The following is a 23,660-nucleotide window of genomic DNA, read 5'->3' as shown; positions in this document are numbered from 1 at the left end:
GAGAATCAGCTCAGGCTCCCCTGTGTCGTGCCTTCTGGGTATAAGGATGTGAACCACAGTGGTCAGGACTGTGGGCTCTGGAGGCAGACAGAGCTGCCCGACGTCCATATCCCAGTAGAGAGGCCGCCTGGAACGCTTCCCCTTCATCACTACATGTAAGCCACTCTGGCCTTCTCTCTGCCCTCGAGCATGCCAAGTAAAGCCCTCTCTCCAGACCTCTGCACCAGCTGTTCCTTCTACCCAGAAACTGCTTTCCAGAGCGGCCCACTCCTCAGCATTCAAACCTCTGGTCAAATGTCTCCTTGGAGGGGCTTTCTTGCCAATGCCCTCTCAAGAAAGGCCTCCTTACCTTGTAATCAGTTCCCTGCTTTATTCTCTTCCAGTACCTTCCAGTCTGGGCTGTGGTCCATATGTTTATGTGGATTCCCCCAGCAGAATGTCAGCGTTATGAGGACAGGGGCTTTGACTGTCTTGTTCCCTGCTGACCCCCCAGTGCTCAGAACAGGGCCTGGTACAAAGCACACATTGGGAACCTATTTGTTGCCATGAACGGAGGGATGAATCAGGTTGTTTAAGCTTGTCCAGACTCGCTTTCCTCATCCCTCCAATGGCTATAAAAACAGCTTAGAGGTTGTCATGAAGATTAGTTGAGATCACGTGTGGAAGCGATGGCCTTCGTATGAGCTCTTAATACAGGACAGTGAATTTGAAGGCTTCCTTGGCTACCGAATATGTCCTGGGATCCGAGGATCGGTGAGGTAACTCCAGATCTTATTAACTGCTCCAACTTTTAACTCTGCTGTGTGGACAGGTAGAATAAATATCCTTGCAAACAATGAAATTGCTTAAAGGACAGTGCAGCCACTTGCACATTATTGTTATTTCGAAGCTGTGTCTGAGGCGTTTGGGAACAATCTCCTTGAAGGCATTCCTCCAGCTAGGCATTACAGCTCAGACTATAATTTCACTGTAAATGTGTCTTTCCTCTTTAAGCAGAGGGTCATTAAGTTTAATAGTGTCAAAGTGCTCTCTGTGTTACATGCAACTTAATTAGCACGCACGGTGATATTAAACAGCCCATTCACACTGAGAAATATATTTATACTTCTTTTTCCTTGGCTTATACTGATTTATCCCGCAGCACACCGTAAAGGTAAATTACAAAGGAGTAATTATTTGCTCCTAAAAGAAAGAAAGAAATTGAGATGTGAATGGCCACATGCTTGGCTGGGATGGAGAACTCAGGGGGTTCTGGGTGGGGAGGAAAGCTTGGTGGAAATCTCATTTCCTCAAGAAAGCTTTCCTCGGATCCCAGGCTGGGTTAGGTCTCCTAGTTTTCTCTTCCAGAACCCTTCTTCCTTCAACACATGCCACCCATATGTTTCTCTGTTTATCATCTGTCTACCACTCTAAATGTGAGTTCCAAGATGGCGGAAGCATGATTGTCTCAGTCATTACTATAATCCCATCCCTAACACCGTGTCTGGTGGATACAAGGCGTTCAATAACTATAAAAATCTGTCTCAACAGATGTTTATTCAGTACCTTCTCTGGGCCAAGGATTTTGTAATTGTGTGTATGTGGGTTGGGGAGAGGGTTACAATGGTCACCAAAAATAGAGTTGCTGACTTTATGGAGTTTACAATTCGGATGAGAAGACAGATACTAAATATTTAAAAATTACAACCGTGGTAAGGTATTTACTGCTATGTGTCTGTTTTGGCAGTTTGATCTAGTCAGGGAGCTCAGGAAAATTTTTCACAAAGAAGCAATGTTTAAGCTGAGATCTGAAGGATGTGTAGGTATTAACAAGCTGAAGAGGGGAGGCAACAAGCAACAGCAAAGGCCCTGGGGCAGAGGAACCCAGGAAGAAGCAAGAGAAATGTAAACCAGGTCAGTGTGGCTGGAGAGAGAAGGGTCAGTGGTCCAGATGAGTCTGAAGGGGGTGGGGGAGCTACACCACCCAGGACTTTGATGCTGGTTCTCGTGGAATATTTGCTGTGTGGGTATTCCCTCTTGGGAGGGCCCAAGCCCTATGGAGAGGCCACATGTAGACACTCCAGTCAATAGTCCAGTTAAAGCTCAGCCTTCACATCACCCCAGTCCAGGCACCAGACCCATGCATGAAGCTTCCAGATGATTCTGGTTACCAGATGTCTAGTCACTTCTGCCCATTTTGACCTTTCCAGCTGAGGCCCTAGATGTCATGAAGTTGAGGTGAGCGACTTGGCTGATCCCTTTCTGAATTTCTGACCCATGCAATTCATGACCATGCCATCATGGTGGTGCTTTTACACCCCTTGGGCTTGGGTGGTTTGTTACATAGCAGCAGGTAAGCAGAACACATGTCAAAGGAGACAGGATAGGCAATGTTGCCAAGGGCAGCAGGTAGCAGCTACAATCACCTGGACACCTAAGGTCAAACTGGAACTCAGAACCTTCTAGAACCTCATTCTGCTGGTGACAGGGTAGAAGACCTGAGACATGCCATCTTCCACTCAGCAGCTCGTCTCTCCCCTCTCGGGCGGGGCCAAGGCAGGAGAGGGAACCGAGTGGACAGGCCACTCTCTCAGAGTTCTTTTTTACCTTTCTTCCAGGTGTGAAAGTCACACACTGACTGTGATTATCTGCCCGAGTCCTAATTTAATTGTTATTTTGGGATCAATTGTCTTTGAAAGATCCCCCAGTTGATACACACTGCTGGTGTTTTGCCAAGAGAGAGAAACAGTCTCAGCTTGTACTGCGATTGGATTCGGCGTGAGCAAAATACAGCAGCTGCCTCCCAGCAGAGCCGTCTGTCCTGGAAATACCTGGGGGGCCTGATTCAAATTCACTTTTCAAATCTGCACCGTGTCACTTTGGTAATGTGCAGCTGCGACGTCCGTTCATGACCACCTAAACAGGTCGCTGAAACCTCAAACGGTTTGCAGTCCCGGAAAAGTGTGCTGGTGAGCGACTTACCTTGATCACCCCAAACTAGCGATTATTCTGTTCACCCCAAATGGGGAAACAAAACCCAATGCTGAGCAAATGTTCATGGCTGTGGTCTTTAAAAAATGTTATGAATTAAATTGAAAATTGAAATTACTCAGCACAATAATAAATGCTTACTGAGTGTTGTTATTTTGCACATCAGGTGGTAAAACTGTAACTGTGAATAAATTGCTTATAGTAGGATTTTTCCCCCCTTTAATGCTGTAGTGGCAGATGGGCTGATAAATATGCAACACTTTGTACCGACATTTGCAATTTCAGAGGGGGAAAGGCTTTTCCCCCCTCTTCCACACAAACAAAATGCACAATCATCCAATATTGTACTTTTTAATGGAAAAACTCAACTCATGTAATGTAAATAGCACTCCACTTCCAACAATTTTACTAGTTTAGCAAGAGTTACAATGGGAAAGAACACATAAGCTGGTATTTACGTTCTTTTTTGCAAGAGCATTCTCTTTCTGTACGGGAGAGTTTCTGACTTTGAATTTAGGGAGCATTCTTGTACCTTAATTGGCAGCTGGGGGGTATCCATCAGTAAGCATTCGCCATATGGTCCCGTTTGCTTCTAGTTGATAGGAGGCGGTGTGAGGGATGGTCGGGAGCGGGCTGCGGCGTCAGGCAGGTCTCCGGCCCTCCTTAGCTGGGCGACCTTGGGCAGATCCCATTCACTCTCTGGTCCTCAGCTTTTGCATTTGCCCCTTGGGCTGTAAGCTCACACAGCCCCTCAGGGCTGGCGAGTGCCGAGGCTTCGATATTGCAAGGGGTGCCTGGCCCGTGGTCGATGCCTGTTCGCTTTCATTACGATGGAGGTGGCTGAGAGATGGAGAGTTTGATAAAACCTTTGTTCTAAGGAAGGATGCTACAGTTAAAAATATCCTAGTAACTTTTCACGCGAGAGGCAGCCTGCTCAGGCACACTGTTCTGTTGGTGTTCTGGGGTGTCCAACACGGATATAGGGCAGACATTCGCTGGCTGGGCTCGGGGAAGTGAATACAGCCGCGAGCGCTTCGGTGTAGGATGCTGTGGTTAGTTCCCCTGAAAGGAGGGCTTCTTGTTGGGGGGAGGCCTGCGGGGCCTGCTCCAGCCCCGGCGCTCCGCCAACCTCTTCTGTTGGCCCGAAGGCAGTGAGAGTAAGGGGGAAGGGGAGGAGGGGGGTGCTGAGTAACTAGGAGTGTGGGGGGCAGCTGTGGTCAGCACCAGGACTCGGCCCCAGCAAGCAGCCCGCTGAGCCGCTGTGTGGAGCTTGTCAGCTCTGCTGGGGCAGTCCCAGAAAGAGCTAGGCCACATTTTGATGGGGGTGGGAGGCGCAGAGGTTCTGCCATTATTATCCTGGAGGGAGTTCCCAAACCATTAAGCATTTGGGTTACGTTAACATCGATGACAAGTAATGCCAGTTGTCGCCTGGGAGGTACCAGCACTCTCAGAGGTCCAAATAATTGCTTTAAAGAGTCATCGCTTTCAGATTAAAACAAAGCCATCTATAGGTTTATCATAGACACAAGGGGGAACTTTTCTTTCTAAAATGTCCTCAACTTCTTTCATTCGTAAGCAAGGGAGAGGAATAAAGGTGCCTTAGCTCTTCTTGAGAGCTGGGCAGGGCACCACTGTCTAGTGGCTCGCGTGGGGTCTGATGATTTCAACACCATTTTAGCCCCTGAATTCACTGAGTATGACACATGATGTCTTCAGAGCAATAATTGTGTAGGGTAAATCCTTGGAGTTTTTCCAGAGATGAGATTCTTGGCTCCAGCAGTGTATCCGTGAGAACCAGGTTATGCCGCAGAAACACACGACCCTCAACTCCAAGCTCAAAACAATGATGGTTCATTTCTCGCCCACACTGCATGTTCTTGCAGGTGGCAGGGGGTCCCGCTTATCACAGTCTCTCAGGGACCCAGGCTGACAGAAGGACGAAGGCCTCCATGCTAGAAGAAAAAGAGATGTCTGGGGGGCCTTTCACTGGAAAGTGAGAAAAGTGCTCAGCAGGCCGGTGACACATCACTCACACTCACAACTCATCAGTCACAAGAGATCACTTGGCTTCACCTACCCCCAGGGAGGCTGGAAGTAGAAACCTACCACGTTTCGGGAGGTGAAGAGCTGGTAACTTGGTGAGCAGCATTTGTGACAGCCACAGTTCACCCTCACCTGCTCACCAGGTGCTTGGTCCCTACCCCATCCTGCAGGCAAAACACCCTCACCCTCACCCCAGCAGAGACAGTCCCCAAGTGCCATCCTGTCATGGCGTCCAGCTTAAATAGCAGGATCTTGGGATAATGGACCTTGGTCTCTACCTCAGGTCTAGATACAGATTCTGTTAATTCAGAGATCATGAATTAAAAGGACAAGTTACATACAACATCCAGAATGCAGTGGTAGAAGAAGGACAGAATAACTGTGATGATGATGGGATGGCCTCTGGTCCAGGGCATTTCTGAATTTTGCTGGCAGACACCCCTACCCTGTGTCTGGGGGATACTCCTTAATTAGGGCTGGGTTCTGTGGCTTCCAGTCCATCTGGCTCCAACTTCTGGGTGGTTTTCCTTTACCTTTAATCTCTTTGGCCACATCTGAAGTAAGAACATGCCTCCCTGGGGGCCAAATAGCTTTCTCTGCTTGTTTCCTGACGGAGGAAGATTGGAGGTCCAAAGGTGGTTTTAAATCTTGAACAGTTGTAAACATTTTTAGTCCAGACTCCTAGTTGCTCTGGCTATATAACTCTTTCAAAAACTTAATTGGATTCTTACTTATTTGATTCTGATCAGCTTCGTGTGCCCATAGTTATACTCGTAGATCTTTTTCAAGACATGCCTCTCTCTTGACTGGAACCTATTGGGTTCGACAGGAAAGCCATGTTCTCAGTCTCTTTCCCAGGGCCATTTTGATCTCCTCATTCCAGCAGCCAGGCTGATGGGGAAGCAGCACTTTGAACATTGCAGTCACCAGGCAGAGGGGAAAAAGCAAGAGGCAAAGTGTGCCAGCCTTCATCTCCTACCTGGAAATGGCACATATCACTTCCGCTCACATTTTATTGGCTAACGCCAAGTTGTGTAGCCATTCTTCACTTCAAGGGGCAGCAGTGTGCAGGCAGCAGAATGCAGTCAGAGTGCAGACAGAGCTGGAATATTTGTGAACAGCCCAAGTGACCACATGTTTTTGCACTTTGATGAGCATGTAGCTGCATAACCAGAAACTAGGAAGTGAGATTCACAGTAAAAGCCAGTGATTATTTGGTAAGTAGGTCAAATCCAAAGTAACATGTTTATGAAACATACAAAGTAGCATGTTTATGAATCATGCCTGTTTTAAAGGTTTCACATGGGAAAATACCCATGACTGTTCCACTGGGGAGGTAGTTGAAAGAGGGTTCAAATCCTCATGATAGAGAAACAACTGGTTAGAAGGAAGGATTGAAAATTGGTTGTTCCATGGAATTTATGTCAATCACTAAAAATTTTGGCGTTTCTTTGTGTTACTCAGAACTTCTAGGTGGATTATTAAAAACTTCTTTACACGGATTACAGGAAAAGATGTCCTCCCAGATATTATTTGGGTTAATGAGGAAATTGGATATGGCATTGGGATGAAATGAAAGAAAGGCACAGACTTTTAATTATTGCTGAATTAACGCAGAACTAAATCAGTAATTTAAAAAGTGAACGAGTGGCAGCATTCCATTGATTTTAGATTTCTGATGGCAGAGGAAATTGCATGCCAGAGTTTTGATAAACACGTTGACTTTACACATCATATTGGAGAGAACTGACATCATTATAATATTGAATTTTCCAATCCATGAACATGGAACATACTTTCAATTATTTAGGTCTTTGTTTGTCAAAGATGACTTCCTGCCTCCTGATATCTACACCCTTGTGTAGTCTCCACCCACATCAACTCAGAGTTGGTTTGTGTGACCAACAGATATGGCAGGATGACGGTGTGTGACATCTGAGGCTAGGTCATAAAAGGCATAGTGGCTTTTACCTTGGCTTCTTGCATCATTTCTCTGGGGGAAGCCAACTGCAGGGTTCCAAGGTCACCTAAGCAGCCATGTAGAGAGGCTTATCAGCTTTCAGATGACTGCATTCTGAGATGAAATCTTCTTTTTTTTAAAGATTTATTTATGAGAGAGAGAGAGAGAGAGAAAGAACACCCACGCACATGAACAGGGGTGAGGGGCATAGAGACAGGGGCAGAGAGAGAATCCCAAGAAGACTCCCCAGTGAGTATGGAGCCCAGCATGGGGCTAGACTTCATGACCCTGAGATCACGACCAGGGCAGAAAGCAAGAGTGGGATGCCTAACCAACTGCGTCACCCAGGGGCCCCAGCCTGAGATGAAATCTTGACTATAACTTCATGAGATCGCCCAAGCCTGAACTGTTTAGCTAAGTCACTCCTGAATTCCTGACCTATAGAAATCGTGGGAGATAATGTTTAATCTTGTTTTAAGCAGCTAAGTTTTAGGGACATTTGCTATGCATTAAGAGATAACAAATGTAGTTTTAAAATTAACACCAATAAATGTTTCTCATTTTCTGTATGGAGAACTTTCACATTTTCTATTAGATTTATTCTTAGGTATTTGATATTTTTTGGTGTCCTATAAATAGTAGTATATTTTATATTTAGTTTCCCATCTTTCTGTGTGTCCATTATATAGGAAAACAATTGATTTTTATGTGTTGATTCTGTATTCAACAAGAGTAGTAATTAATTCTCAGAATTTTAAATAATTTATCTATAGATAAAATAAGACGCTGTAGATAAATTTGTTAATTTTAGTAATTTGTCTTGGGTTTTCTATGAATACAACAGTGTCATCTGCATAATGACAGTGTTGTGTCTTCCTTTCCGACTGACATGGCTTTTATTTCTTTTTCTTGCTGAGTGCACTGGTTCAGACTACCAGGACAATGTTGAATAGAAGTGGTAATAGTGGGTATTCTTGTAACATTCTCAATATCAAGGGGAAATCTATGTTTCAACACCAAGTGAGAGTTTTGCTGTTTTTTGTTTTGTAGATACCATCTATCAGATTACAGAAATTCTCTTCTATTCCTAGTTTCTAAGAGATTTTATCATGAAAGAATGTTGAATTTTATAAAATGCATTTTTTGCATCAAAGTGATTATATAATTTTTTTCTTGTTAATATACTGAATTAAATTGATTGATTTTTTTAATGTTAAGCCAAACTCACATTCCTAAAGTAAATCTGACTTCATCATGATGTTGGGTTTATTCCTGTTTACATATCACTGAATTTATTTTGTTTGTTGCTATCGGTTAAATGTTTGTGTCTTCCCCAAATCCACATGTTGAAGCCCTAATCCCCAGTGTGATGATATTGGAGGTGGGACCTTCAGAAGGGATAAGGTCATGGGAGTTGAGTTCTCATGATGAGATTGGTACCCTTATAAGGGAATGGAGACATCGGTGGTCTTTCTCTGCCATGTGAGGATACAGAAAATAGATGGTTGCCTGCAAACCAGGAAGAGAGCTCTCAACAGACACTGAATCTCCTGGTATCCTGATCTTAGCCTTCCCAGCTTCCAGAGCTATGAGAAATAAATGCTTGTTGTTCTAGTCACCCATTCTGTGGTATTCTGGTATGGCAGCCTGAACTGAATAAGATTAAAAAATTTGTTTTGGACGCTCTTCAGTGGTTCCCACTGGAAAGCTTGGTCTATACCAAACTAGTCCACTATTATTAGAAATAAAATTCCCTGGAAGGTTTTGAGCAGATGAGTGAGTGACCTGATATGTCATATTTTTAAGGGCTCACCCTGGCTGCCATGTTGAAAATAAATTGGTGGTGGGGTGCTGGGGCAATGGTTGAAGCAGGCAGAACAGTGGTAGAGAACAATGGTATTGGTCCAGGGTGATAGTGGTGAGCATGGTGAGAAGTAGGTGGATTCTGGATACATCGGAGATAAAGCCTGTGGAATTCCTGATGGTCTGAAACTGCAGTGTGAGAGAAAGGGGAGAATCAAGATTGGTTCCAGGTTTTCTGGTCTCAGCAACTAGAAGGATGGATTCATCATTGGTTGAGCCAGAGGAGACAATGGCTGGAGAAAGATTATGAATGGAGCTGGTTTGGTGAATTTTGAATGCTTACATTTGATATATTAACTCTTTCAATCTTCCCACATGGCAAATGCACTGTAGTTGAGATTTTCATAAAATAGAGTTTACTTTTTAAAAAGTAATTCGTCATACACTATAACTGAGGTGGTTCAGTAATGCAAGTTCATTTTGAAGATGAGGGATGACCACTTTCTTTGCTGGAGGCTGTGGACTGTCCCTGCGAGTGTGTCTAATGCCACTTGGAGATGATGCAAATGCCTTTGTGATCACGAAGCCCAGCTCAGAGAGGCTCTTCTGCTTCTGCCATGACAGGTCCTGAATATAGATTATTTGATTATATTGATGTGTCAAAAAAGACCTGTCAAACCCATTCTGGAGAAGGAAGGGCTAGAGGCTTTTAAGGAGACAAACAAACAAACAAACAAACCCCAAACACGGACTTTCGAAAAGATAAGTTTCTGAGACTTTTCTTTCTTGGATGTGACTGTATCCCTGGTCAGTTACAGTTTTCATCATGGAAGAAGCAGGAGAAGGTAACGGGCAGGAAGAACCCTAGGCTGAGTCCCCAGATCCCGGCTTGGTTCTTTTTATTAGTTGTGAAGCTGAAAGCTGAATCCTACAACACCACATTTACTGATATTTTCACTCCTCTGAACATGTGAGTTTAACTCAAGATAACAAATGCTTCGGGTCTTGTTACACTTACACACTCTCAGTTGTGTTATGAATTGAAGGGCGCATTTCAGAAAAAGTGGAGAACTGACTATAAATGATCTTTTAGTGCCAACAGAAAGGTGGTAATGGAGGGTGCCAGGTTACTATAGAAACACCAGGGGGATGAGAAGAATTAGAAGAATGCCTTGTGGAGAAGAAGCAGATTTTTGAAGTGATACCTGCACGCCTTGTCTAACATTTTGCTTTACAAAACGTGTAGATAATAGGGAGGAACGTTCCTACTATGCAAAAACTATCAATAATCTTAAAATATCTTTGGGGATATACAGTAAATTTCTCACAGACTTAAAAAATTCTTTTTAATATAGACTTTTTTTTTTAAGTATAAAATGCAACAGATAAATAGGACAAATATTTCTCAAGCTGCAACCATGGAGATAGCACCTAAGCAGGAAGCAAGGGGTCAGGACGAGCAACTTTCCTCTCTTCATTCCAGCCACCAGAACATAGATGGCTGGTCAGCAGTGCCGCCCTCATCTATGTCATGAGATGTGATGTCGGCCAGCTTGAGAGATCCCCGCAGACTCACTCTGGAGAGCTCCCCAACCTGTCTGTGCCTCCGTTTCTTAAGTTATAAAGCAGGCGCACGCCCATTTCAAAGAGCTGTTATGAGCATTAAATGAGATGCTTGGGAACACAGTGAGAGCTCAATAAATCATTGTAGTGATGACAATATAGATAATGAGGACAATTGCCAAGGAAGTCATTTGCACCCTGTGATATTGGAATTTCTGGGGCAGAGTAAAGCACTGCGAAGGGTCATGGTCCAAAGCCTACCTGAATGAATCTTTAGGTTAGATGAAAACAATGGATAATTTTCCCATTGATACATAATCTGATGGTATTTGTCAAATTCAGGTTGGTAGAAATGCTATAAGAATACCGTAAGAATGCATCTTAAAAGCCATTGAGTTTTGCATATAAACCGGAAGCGGTACTTGTTATGATAAAGATGTAGATGGTTCTGGAATGTGAGCATGTGGCAGAGTGACACCAGAGCCTCGGGTGGTCTAGGATGAATCAAGGGATGTTTTAAATGCCCTTTACCACTTCAGGTGGATGAAATTATAACTTCCAGAAAGCATTTTGAGAAATTTACTGTACCTACTGTTTTAGAGGCTGAGGGGCTGACGGGTACATTTCTTTTCTTTAACTTTTTCTTTTCTTTTCTTTTCTTTTCTTTCCTTTTCTCTTCTTTTCTTCTTTTCTTTTCCTTCCTCTCTCTCTCTCTCTTTCTCTTTTTTTACAGCTCAGTATTGGAAATGGAAATATAGGGGTGCCTGGGTGGCACAGCAGTTAAACATCTGCCTTCGGCTCAGGGCGTGATCCCGGCATTATGGGATCGAGCCCCACATCAGGCTCTTCTGCTATGAGCCTGCTTCTTCCTCTCCCACTCCCCCTGCCTGTGTTCCCTCTCTCGCTGGCTGTCTCTATCTCTGTCAAATAAATAAATAAAATCTTAAAAAAAAAAAAAAGAAATATAACTCGATGGTGCTGGAATTAGCAGGAGAGTAAAGACAGGAGAAAAACAGCTTCTTTCCCTAACAGGTTTCTAACACCTGACGTGGCATGAAAGCCGTGGGGAAAACAGCCACGATGGGGGGAGGGCTTGTGAACTTCCCTCCTTTTCTCCATCTTGGAAGCAACAGACACCGCTGAAAGTGTTGGGAAACTGGGTATTGAAGACGTTGCTATCTCTTTGGTGGGCTGTTCTGGGTTCTATAGTTTGTGTTGGAGTTCTAGACAGAAATGTGGGGAGAGATGTTTGTAGATGATGGCTGACCTTCTGGAGAGCAAGGGAAGGCAAAGCTGGAACCAATGGTTTTTGTAACTTCTTCACAGATTTTACCCAAATATTAGCAAAACCTCTTTAATTTACCTTAAGGAGAAGAAAGCCAGACTGAAATGATACAAAATCTGGATTGCAGACTCTGTTTAAACAAATATAGTTTCATGATTTCAAATACTTTTCATATGCCCGGAAAGAAAATGTACATTAACAGGTAAAATGAGATGAGCTGGAAAGACTGCTTGGAATAATCTACGCCACACCATGAAGAATACAAGGAAAAACCTCCATGTACATGACCTGCTTGGCTTGGAATTGATCATTCCTGAAGTCTTTGCTTTGAAAAGGAGCCGTGGATTTGGAAGGAAGGAAGGGGGAAGACTCTGAAAATTCATAGTGGAATCAATTATTTCTATATGGGTCAGACCCGAGTTGTTACAAATATTGAATAAATACAGCTTCGAAGAATTTCTGGAGTGTCCATTTTTCAACTACATGTACATAGCCCCAGGTGTTATATCTCTAATCAGTGTCAATGGTGTTTCCCCAATTCTTAATTTTCTTCGTGGCTTATTGCATGAAGCTGATGGTCCTATTCTTTCAGAGTACTGACAAAACATTTTTTTTTAAGATTTATTTATTTACGTGGGAGAGAGAGAGAGCGTGAGTGGGGGTGGGGGGGAGAGGCAGAGGCAGAGGGCGAGGGAGAAACAGACTCCCTGCTGAACTCGATCCCAGAACTCCAAGATCATGACCTGAGCCAAAGCCAGACGCCTAATTGACTGAGCCACCCAGGTGCCCTGACAAAGCATTTTTTAAGCCTAGACTTATAGCAACATATGGAAATTCTTGCTTACATACATAAAAGTATATAATGCACCATTCATACTGTTAGGCATAATGCTACAGCCGGAGGTCCAGCTCTGAGAGCCCGTTGTTCACTAGACCCAGGTGTAAAGGATAATCACGACAGCAAATATTTACTGAGTGCTCACTTTGTACTAAGTGCTTCTTCATAGGTGTGTCATTTATGTGCATCTTGTATGTCTCTATGTTTGCCCAAATGTTGGGGTTAAATTGTTCCCAGATTAAAACAAACAAACAAACAAACAAACAATCCCAAAAAACTAATCGGCAGTCTCACCCCATTTACATTCTGCAAAGACCCTTGGGAAGGGGGCCTGTGGTCCTCCAAGTCCCCTCTGACTTGGTAGGAAGGCTTTCTGATTTTTTGACCTCTACTCTTACTGTCCCTTCCCCTCCTCTCCCTCTACATCCTGCACCCCTATTCAGCAATTGTCTTAATTCCTTCATAGCACAAAATACCTCCCATTCAAGACTGTGTACAAAACAGACTTTACAAAAGACTTATGACTCTTAAGGGAGTGATTTAAGCACTTTTTTAAATTCCCAGGGCCTCTCCTGTAGTCTCATACTTAGAAGTATGCCATGTACACAGAAGAATTGAAAGCCACTGCTCTACATCTCTTCTCAGATTGGGAAAAAATGCTATTTTTATATGAAAGAAAAATACATCTGACTCACTAAGAGCTACTATAAATGGAAAGACTCCTAAAATTCTTAACAGTCTTTAACTTAATGATACCAATTCATGAATGGTTTTGTGAGCTGATGGATTGTAGTTATAAAATACACACTCAGACACACACACACGTACTGATTTCAGTAGCTTACGACAGGGGCTCCAATCACTTGCACACAGTTACTTGATATGCTTCCTTTGTTGGTTCGGAAGCTAGAACCCAAATATGGTCCTTAACACAAAATATAACCCAAGCCAGGAAAGAGAATGAGTGGTTTAGCTTGAAAAGGACACTAGACAGAGTGAAGAGAGCGAGACAAAACAAGCCATATTTTCCATCCTAGAGGTCATCAACCACATGAGGCTAAAGCAACTTGTTAGAACGGTATTGGATCGCCCACAGATAAAATCCATCGAGTGATGTTTAGTTTGTTGATTGAAACTCTTGAATGTCAGTGACACCATATGCCCTTTAGAATCTTCAAACTGCTCAATCTGGCACCACAGGAAGCAAAGAGGAGAGGCTAGATCAAGAAATGAGAATGGGTTCGGCCAGTGGGTCTCAGCTTTGGCTTCTCTGAAACACTGCCATGCCCAGGTCACGACCTAGGCCAGGAAGATAGGCATGCCGGGGGCTGGACCCCGGCAGCAGCAGTTTTTACACTCCCAAGATGATGCAATGTGCAGACGGTTGAGTTTTCAGATTACACTGAAGGTGACAATTAGCAGAACATGGAAAGGAATTTCAGAAATTATAAGACAAATGGTAGCGTACTATCCCTTTTGAATTAAGGCTATAGACATTAACAGGGAAATGCATTTGCTGATAGAGCAAACAATAACAGGAATCTCTGGAATTAATTCTGTTTCTGTTTATCTGGACTTTGGAGCATCCACAGATCCTTACATTGAGCTAACAAAAGCAGCCATGATTTTTTTTTCCTTAAATCAAACTTCTTTTGATAATGGCAGATGTTCTTGAAAAGTACTTGACCTAAAAGAATTAAAATGTTTTGAAATAAGTGAATTGAAAGGTATTATAAGGATACAGTACAGACCTAAGCACCTAGATGAATTTTAGAAATATTTAGATATCAAAAGTCAAACAGAAGACAAGAATTAAGGGTGAAAAGATATTCTGCTTACCAGAATTAGCCCACAATAAGATGCTATCTATTTCTTTGACCAGCCAAAATGTTTTAAAAGAAAAGGAAAGTTCTTTCCAACTGACTTGGCTAAAAGGTTTGTAAGTTTTCAGGGTTTGAAAGGAATGACGCACTTTTGCATGTTGCAGGAAAAACAGGAATTTTGATTGATTTTCTTTAATTAAGATAATCTTGAGTTTAGGAAGCTGCAAAGCAAAGCTGGAAATGATTTTAATCCCATCTCATGATTTATTTATGGATTATTAAAAGTCCATCATTAATAAAAATTATATTTCAGAATGGCATGTTATCAGAAATAAAGAGTGATTTCCCCTCCTGGACTTCTTAAGCCAGATATGCCTAGATGATTGGGCTTATCTCAATTATTATGGTTCCAGGGGCACCTTCCCTTCCACCACCATGGCTTTGGAAATATCCTTTACAGCAAATTAGAGATGATTTCCCCCGATCTACAGGTTGAAATATCAGCAATATTTATTACTATCAGGAGCGAGTTTATATGCTTACATCTTGCCAGGTTCAGCACCAACATTGACAATGATAAGTTGGGCTGATGAAAATCGATCAATACCATTTCCCACACTTCACTTCTGTAATGCTTCCCAGGGTTACAGGTGATTAACTACAGAAGAATATGTCATCAGTAAAAATTAGTGTTATCTGTGGCCCGTGTTTATTGGTTATTTAATTCTTATAAGTCAAATTATTTTGACTTAATGTGATTTTAAATTATATTAAAACCACCCAAACCAGAACCAAAATATTCTTTAGGATGTAAAGCTCCAATATTCATGATGAATGAACTTTAGTTTAGATTTGTCTTTTGTCGTAAGTTAAACTGTATTACCTGCGGTTATAAGTTTGTATAATTTAAAACATGAGAAAGAAAATTTCTTCATCTTAGGTGACCAAAGTTTCTGACTTAAGGAGAGTGTAGGCGTCAGCATACCTTGTTTCAGATGAAAAGTGGGTCTGAAGAATAATCCTATAGTGTGGTCAGGGATCTATGAAATATTTGGGCAAGAAAAAACAAAAAGCAACCCCCCCCCTGCCACCACCAAACAACACACACACACTCTCCCAACCAACCCCCCCAACTCTGGGAGATGCATTTCTGGGAGTTGTTGTGGAGGTCAGGGCTCGCGGGTGGAACATGATCTGCAGGATTTCTCGAAGGAGCTTCTGTGGGTGAATACGCCCCTCGAGATGTTCTATTGCAAAAGCCTCTGAGGACAAAGAAATTTGAGAAGTGCTGTATCTTCCGCTCCTCCTAGGACATTCCCTTTGCGTGTTAATTTATTAAAGCCATCGAGAACTTCTCCAGTTCAGACAAATGACCATTTCTGCTTCTCCAGTATTAATCCAACATGGTTTGACCATGGGCTTCTTCCTCAAGCTCATAAAGTTTATTAACATTTAATGACATTTATTTCTTGAAACATGCTGATTCTTGAGGTGTAAAGGCTGACAATGGAGGGAAGAAAGAATCTGCATAGAGCAAAAGAGAAGGAGCCAGAGAACCCAACCTTTTGGCAGGGCGCTAGTGTCTTAGGGCGACCAATGTATATGTCTGTGATGTCCACCTGACTCTGTCGTTTGAATCCTCACCTTAATTCCCTCAGGATGGGAACAGAACTGGGCTGGAAGTGAGGAGTCATGGTTCCATTCTCCCTTCCGCAGCTGAGTGCCTTTGGACAATTAACTTCCCAATCTGAATCTTGCTTTTCTCTATTATAAAACCAGAGTTTAAAGAAATAATCTTGATTGGCTTTTCTAGGCTCAATTAGATGATTCTACCTCAACTCTTATAATGGGAGAAAAAGAGAAGATAGGATTTGCTTGAATTCTCTTCATGACCAACGTTTCTGGAGCGCAGAGGGAATGGTGTATGAAATAGAAATCCTGTAATACAACCATCTGTGGATAGGTGATTTCTAGTCCTCATTATTCTGGTTGTTGTGATTGAAGATTGGGAGTCATGGGGGCAACCTGGATGAAAGCTGGTTTTAGTACTGTACTGGCTGTCATTCAAGTCTTTTTTTCTCCCCCAAAACAGTCTAGAAACTTTCAGCAGCTAGATCTTTAATTAAAGCCAAAGGGCAACTTTAAAATTAGTTCTTTTAATTAATTGTCCTTCAGGTTGTACAATCTGCGATTGCACTATTCTTGGTTATTAAACACAGTTTGCACTTCAAAAAAAAATCAAGATGTGGTTGAAATGACTGATTTAAATGAAGCTAATCTAAAAATATGGAGGAACACAATAGGGCAAATTATTATGCAAAAGTGTCTATGTATTTTGCAAATGCCAGTATTTTCCTTTAATATAAAATTAAATTAAATTAATTGGAGAGAGAAGTTATAATCGCCAGGGAAACTAAATCATTGATCTGATGGCGTGTATTAGCTGACCGTTGTTTTTCCATAATTCTCATTACCTGGGTTTTGTAATTAAATAATAATTTAAAGACTGAAGACTTAGTCACTTGCAAGTTGCATCGCAAATTATACGAAACAAACTGAGCCAGATTATCTTAAGATATATTTTCATGGTGAATCAAACTGTTCTTTCAGGATCCATCTGTAATAGTTTCAGATACGATGTTCAGTACACATTTGATTAGAAAGGTAGAAATCAAGTTCTTGAAAGTGGAAACTAATCCACTCTTCCCCACTGATACATCTGCCATCAGGCAAATCTTCTGCCCTCTCATTATGTTGGATCTGATCTCTAGCTGCAGTTCTCAAGCATTAAGGCACGCTAGAATCGCAAAGGGATGTTTTAAAACATTCCAACGCCCAGATTGCACCTGAGACCAATCAAATCAGACTTTCTGGGGGTGCAACCCAGGCGCCAATATGTTTATCAACTTCCCACATTCTAATATGCAGCAAAATTTGATGACCAGTGAAGCGGTATAGTCCGGTCAATGTTTTACAAACAAATCAGAGGTGAGTGGCAGAGACAATGCTTCTAAGACTCCCAAAGTAGACATCTGTTGTTTTTGCTTGGTTGGCATCCCTCCCCATTTTGTTAACAGTGCCTTATTCTTCAGGGACTATCTCACTCCCATTCCATGTGGTCCTGGGGATAACTGACAAATCGAGCCTACCAGCCTTTGCTCCTTGAGCAGAGACTCAAGGCAGGAAAAGGTGGCACTGTCATTTTGGCGACCATTGTTGGGAGAAACTATTAGTTTCTGCTATAGTGTCCCTGGAGCTGTCTGGATTCCTGAGCCCCCTGAGGTCTGATTGTTCAACATGTCTGTGAATTTTGAGATCAAGAGCGTCTGCTGCTTGCAATTTAAGAATCCCAGCACAGTGTTCTAGGTCCTGGCGCAAATTCACGTGGAGGTTTGTAGCATTCTGTTTTGGGGCTCATGAGGCACTCTTGTATCCTTAAGTATTTTTAGCTCATGGTGTCTTTGATATTTATAAACTACACGTCTTAACTAGCACAGACCTTTAGTTGACTCCCCTATTTATGTGGATGGTCCCTAGACTGACTAAAGCAAGTTCAAGGCTCTCCCGATCCTACTCCAGTCTTCAAGGTCATAGCCAAGATAGCCCAACTATTTTATCATTCCGTATGCTTTCTGAAACCTCATTTATTTATTTGCATTTTGTAAGTATGAACATCTTGGGGAAAAATTCCTAACAAAGGTATACTTTGTGAACAATAGGATTAAAAGCTTATCAAACAGAAACATGGTTCTAAATAATGTATGATCCTTTGAACAGGAGCCCAAACCTCTTCCTGAAAAAAGAGCTCTTATTTCCTCTATCAAGCAACATTAAATGAAATTATAGTACTGCCATTAAATCCAATTGTACACCAGTAATTTTTCATTTCCAATGGTACTCTTCTTTATTAAAAAATCTTTATTAAATAACAAAATATTCCAGCTAATATAAGTACTTCCTTGAGCTCAGTATGAATATACGTGGCACACAATTCAAGGGCATCTCCTCAAACGCAGGAAGTGCACGATTTTTCCTTGTGATGCAGCAAGCAGAATGATAGCGACCGCCTCCTCCGTTTCTCCAGGCCAAGTCACAGAAGTGGTGAGGAGTGTGGGCTGTTCTAACGGGTGACTTCTTAAATCTGGATCCAAGAAGCTAGATTTGGATCATATTATTAGGATTCAGAGATAATTGGTAAAAAAAAAAAAAGAAAAGAAAAGAAAAACAAACAAAAAAACCAAGCCCTAAACCAAAGTGCTAAGCAGCTTAAGTGATCAGCAGTGCTTTGATCTTTGGCAAACTCTGGACGAACCTTAATGAAATGGAACAGTGGGGCCGGCGGTAACAAAACGCGATCATAAAGTCCGACCCGTTCACAGTATTTCCTTTTCTAAGAGTCTAAGGGGGATAAATATTATCTTGGAATATTCTGGTAGAGAATGCAAGCAAGGCAAATCAAAGGAGGCATTTTAAAAGGTATTCTTTTGACCATCATACTTTAATACAAACAGGGAATAAAAGGTACCCAGATATCGTTGAAACAAGAGTACATTTTCTGTGTATCAAGCCATCATTTACAGATTAACACTGCAAAACATTTGAATTAATAACTCTTCATTGCTTCCATGAGATTATAGGCAATAAAAAATGATATGTAGGATGAGAACTAACCAAGAAGAACCAATTCCAAGTCCTGAAATCTTGGGTCTGTATTAATTCCCTCACTGCTAAAAAATCACATGCATCTACAAAGAGAAGGCAGGTATCCTTAACATCGAACGTTATTTACAAAACAACTTCATTTCTCTCAGTTACTCTGGATTCTGCGGGCCTGCCGGACACACGCGCTGTGGGGCCAACGTCAGGGCCAGCACGGTCGCCTGCCCCGATTGGGCACAGCCATTCCAGGCCCCGGAGGGAGGCCTCACACCAACTCGTAGTATTTCCCCGTCTGGGGATCAAAGTAGCAGTTCAGACACGGGTCATACAGCAGAGTCAGCACCTCCTCATCCTCTTCCACACTTGGGTCTTCTTCACCTGTGGGGGGGGGGCACAGACACATTAGCCGCCTGCCTGAGAGCCGGGCAGGGTCCCCCAACCCTCCTGGGAGATGCTCCTCATGGGGGCGGAATGTCAAGGCCAGAATGGAGGAGCACGGCACCGCGTGGACTCAGCGCACACAGCATAAGGCAGGGCCGGCTTCGCTCCGAAGGACAAGAAAAGCTGAGTGTGGAGGCCCGGCAGGGAGTGAGAGGAGAAAGGGACAGGGCCAAGGGCCTCACGGGGTCAAGGATATGACCGGGATTCAAGATTTGGAGACGACAGTTCCAGACTCGGTTGTGGGCCAGAGCTGTATGCATGCACCCTAAGAGTGCTACCAAGTAAACCTGAATTAAAATGATAATGTTGTTTAGGAACACAAGACCCACAAGGCATAGAACACATAGGGAAAACATCAGGTGATGGGTAGTTTTATTAGCGGTAGGAAGGTCTGTCAAGTTTGCTAGTAACATGGACGTGGCTTCATGTTTGTCTCTTGTGACAACTGTTTAGATGGTTTGGAGGAACTCCTGCTGCCTAAGTTATTAGCAGGTTTGGTTGGTTTCCAACACATGGCATGGAATGGAAAAAAAAAAAAGACTGTTTTTGTAAGATCTTTCCTGAGCACCTTATATGTGGCAGTGTTGTGCTAAGTACTTGTGCACTTGATGCCGTCACCAACGAGTTAGTGCCTTCTGAGTACTTCTGAAATACACATGATACGAGTCCAGAAGCCAGGTGGGTGAGACCTCCCTGAGCTGGAGAGGATCAGAGCAGGCGCGGGGAGGATGGTGATTAGAATACTCCTCTCTCTTAGCACAGGCTACCAAGGACCAGAGAAAAACCAGTCTTTGAGGCTGTGAGCTCACCAGGGTTACTTCAGAGGGGCTCGGGTGGTAGGCTTGGGGTGGGGCTGACACATAACAGAGGCTCAGTCAATACTGAATGTTTCTGGAAAGGGTGAGTACATGATTGTGAACGCAAAGTCAATGATTTTAAGTGTCACTGCCCACAGTATGGGAAGGTGGTGGGACTCCATCTTTTCCAGGCAAAATCAGACCGAGCTGGTGCATGGACCCTGTCAGGACAGTGACAAGCCTGAGTTAAGTCCCAGGGAGCAGAGCCAAGATGGTGAAGTCGGGGGTTGAGATTCTACCACAGCCATTCCTGACCATCCGAAGACCTAAAGCATGATCGCCCCTGCGCCGGGCACTGAGTGGGGTGCTGGGGATGAGATGGTGGAAGAAGCAGGTGCTGTTCTCAAGGAGTGTGCAGTGACTCGGGCAAAACACAAGAGCAGCCGACTCTCTTATGGGCTGCACGCAGTGCCAGCAGTCCTTAAAAAGTGGAGCTAACCGGAGGGCTGAGTACCTCTGCCCTGCTGGCTAACATCACAACTGGTGGAGCCCTCAATGGTTGAGAAAGCACTCCCCCCTGCAGTAGCTCGCTTGACCCTCCTGAGAAATAGGTAGGAGTTACGGTGCCCGTTTGACAGACGAGGGAAGCAAGGAATGCAGAGTTAACCAGCTCACCTGAGGTCACTTGCTGAGTCAGAGGCAGAGTCAGGGATGAACCTGGGTTTCCAGACCCTCAGTTCCATGTTCTTTCCACCATATTGGTGCCCTGCTTTCATTAAGAAGGTGGTGGAACACATTCAGTTGGGAGCTATTATATTATGGGAATTTAAACACGGAAGAGGGTAAAAAATTGTAAAGGTGTCCTACATTTGAAAAACTCAGGTTTGGAAACAAAAGAAATTTCATTTCTCATACTTCAAAAATCACAAAGATGAGAATCCATGTGGGAGGCCAGAGGCGAAATCCGGGCTTATTAACTCCAGAAATGACAAAGCTTGAGGTTATAGCAGCCCTTCTGGACTCGAGTACATCAAGGGTGGTAAATGAGAGAGAACTTAAGAAGATTCTGTGGGGTTCCAGGAGGAAGCCTTTCAAGAAGGAAAGTTATGAGGAGCCAGATTTTGTCTGAGCGCAAGGAAGGATTTTCTAAACAGTAAAGCGGACCAGGCAATGGAAGGTGGACCCCAGGGAGGGTGAAGCAGGGACTGGGGCAACCACTTGTGTGAGGGTTTATCGTGCACAGGGCAGGACCAGATCCAATGATCCCTGCAGTGCCTTTGATGAGTTTCTGTGACTCTTGGCTGCAGTGGCTTATGTCCTTGAAGTATGACAGGACTTCGCTAATGGCCACGTTAATGGTGATAGCTGACCTGAGCACCCTGCACGGTTTCTAATTAAGAACAGGAAATCAGAGAAGGCAGGCTGCCTTTCCTTTCCTTTCCATTGTTACCTTAAGAGTGGTCCCCAGGGCCCTGCCTCCAGCTTCTTCCTTTAAGTAGGAGAGGTTGGGAATGCTTCTCAAGTGGCTGTTTCTCATGGAAGATGACCCCCTTTAGGTCACTTCTGCACATCAAAAGGAGGGTGTGCATGTCCTTCACCTTCACATATTCAATCCTCATCTCTTTCTTATTTAGGCTTCTTCAGAGAACAGAACTAGTAAGTAACTTATGTGTGCCTGCTATGTGATGATGTCTATTAAATCTGTACTATGTCTAGGTGTGGAAGTGACATTCACACACAAAACAAAAGCAGCTACTAAAGATTAAAGGGGGTGGGGTGGGAGATACAACCGCAGAGTGGCCCAGAGAGCCCTGGGCCCTAGGATCCAGCAGACGGGACAGAGAGGAGCTTGGCCGCTGCCTACCCAAATGACCTTCGGGCAGTTACGGGTTATTTTGCCTCACTGGACCCTCATTTCCTTATTTGCCAAATTGGAATGACAATGCCTATTTCACAGGTTTTTGTGGAAGACGAAATTGGACCCTGGATAATATGCAGAGCACAGTGCACATAGTAGTTGATCAATAAATGATCGTTACTATTACTATTAAGGATAACGACAATCTTGAAATAAATGATGAACTACGGGCTATAAATTGCTTAGTCACTCAGATCAGAAATACTGATAAAGCTTAGAGTTCGAAGATAAGGCTTCATAAAGATGGGCAGCATGACACTGAGACAACGGAGTCAGACAGACCTCGGCCAAATCCCATTCTACCACTTCGCAGTGGGACATTGGGAAAATTCAGCACTCCGAGCCTTAGTCTTCTCATGCAAGGACAGTAATAGTACCTGCGATAGTTCCTATGAGAACTAAGTAAGATACCCAGTAACACTCCACACACCCAGTGAATACTCAATAAATGTCGTTGTTATAAACTGTCATCATGAAAAACAGAGTACCCGAGTTAGACACAGAGGTATGTCCACTTATACCTTATTCCCTATCGCAAAACTGTACCTGTTCGATTTTTCACTACCAAAAGAAAAGAAAATAGTGGGTTTGAGAGCCCGCAACTAGTTTCATAAAGGACATTACAATGAATTCATCCTTAAGTAAAAAGAGTTCTTAAACCAAAAATCACATATTTTTCAAAACGTAAAATGAATTTTTCCATCAGGTGTAATGTTAGAACACGTATCACCGAGGTAGATGATTCTAAGCCAGCCTATCTCGGGGGTCTGCTGTCCGATGTTTCGGTTTTCCTCCATCCACACACTGGGGGAAATTCTGACCTCTGGCTTGTAACTTACATGCCGTACAACTGCTTAGCACACTCTGTGCTGGTACTTTCCAAAAAGATAAAATTTTAAGCTGGCGTTATTAAGCTGGAAAACTCAATACATTTCATGACCAGTCAGGAATCTTTCTAGATGAAAATAACAGTTGTAACGGGCCATGGGTCTTTATCACCCAACTGCAAAGGGATCGAGGCGGATCCAATTCATTACTAGGGGTTTTGTTACATAAGGCATACACACTGAAGCAGTGACTGCTCTATAAACGCACTCGTTCCAGTACGTATCCCTATAAAACTGGAACCTCATGCACTATCACCACGGGACTAAAGCAGGTTTTGTGGTTTTTAGGACTAAAGCTTTAAATGGATGAATTTTAAAACTCTACCAACAATGACACTCGTACAAAAATTGGGTGACATTATGTATAATTTTACATTGAAATAAGTTCTTTAAACTTGCATAAAAGGTTTTGTTTTCATTATAACTTAATTTTCAAAGCCTCCAATTTACATCATTTTAAGCCATTGTAATCCCTATGTAATGAAATTATAATATCATTAAGCAATTACCACTATGATGTCAAGCAATGGGAAATGTTTTGAAAGGTAATTATTGTGCATGGGTATGGGGGTAATTTTCAATTATATTCTTGGATGGTGCAGAGTTTGTTTTTCCCCAAAATGCTAAATTGCTCTATTTAAAGACTGGCTACAGAAACTCTAAAAGGACAAAT

At 42.9% G+C, this 23,660-nt stretch overlaps 1 protein-coding gene across 13 annotated transcripts in view; it reads right to left on the bottom strand.

Annotated features, from left to right (window-relative positions):
* Positions 1–18,764: 18,764 nt before the first annotated feature.
* CFAP20DC (CFAP20 domain containing) overlaps positions 18,765–23,660 on the bottom strand; it is a 235,926-nt gene continuing 231,030 nt past the window's right edge. For all 13 annotated transcript variants that reach the window (XM_040628608.1, XM_040628613.1, XM_040628612.1 and 10 more), the window contains one exon: positions 18,765–19,322. In XM_040628608.1, the coding sequence (XP_040484542.1) occupies positions 19,210–19,322 (113 nt within the window). In that variant the 3' untranslated portion in view covers positions 18,765–19,209. The remainder of the gene's footprint in view (positions 19,323–23,660) is intronic.

This window comes from Ursus maritimus, unplaced genomic scaffold (assembly GCF_017311325.1).
Source record: "Ursus maritimus isolate PB19 unplaced genomic scaffold, ASM1731132v1 scaffold_14, whole genome shotgun sequence".
NCBI lineage: Eukaryota > Metazoa > Chordata > Mammalia > Carnivora > Ursidae > Ursus > Ursus maritimus.
The sequence above is the reverse complement of the archived record's forward strand: the minus strand, read 5'-3'. Positions and strand labels throughout refer to the sequence as shown.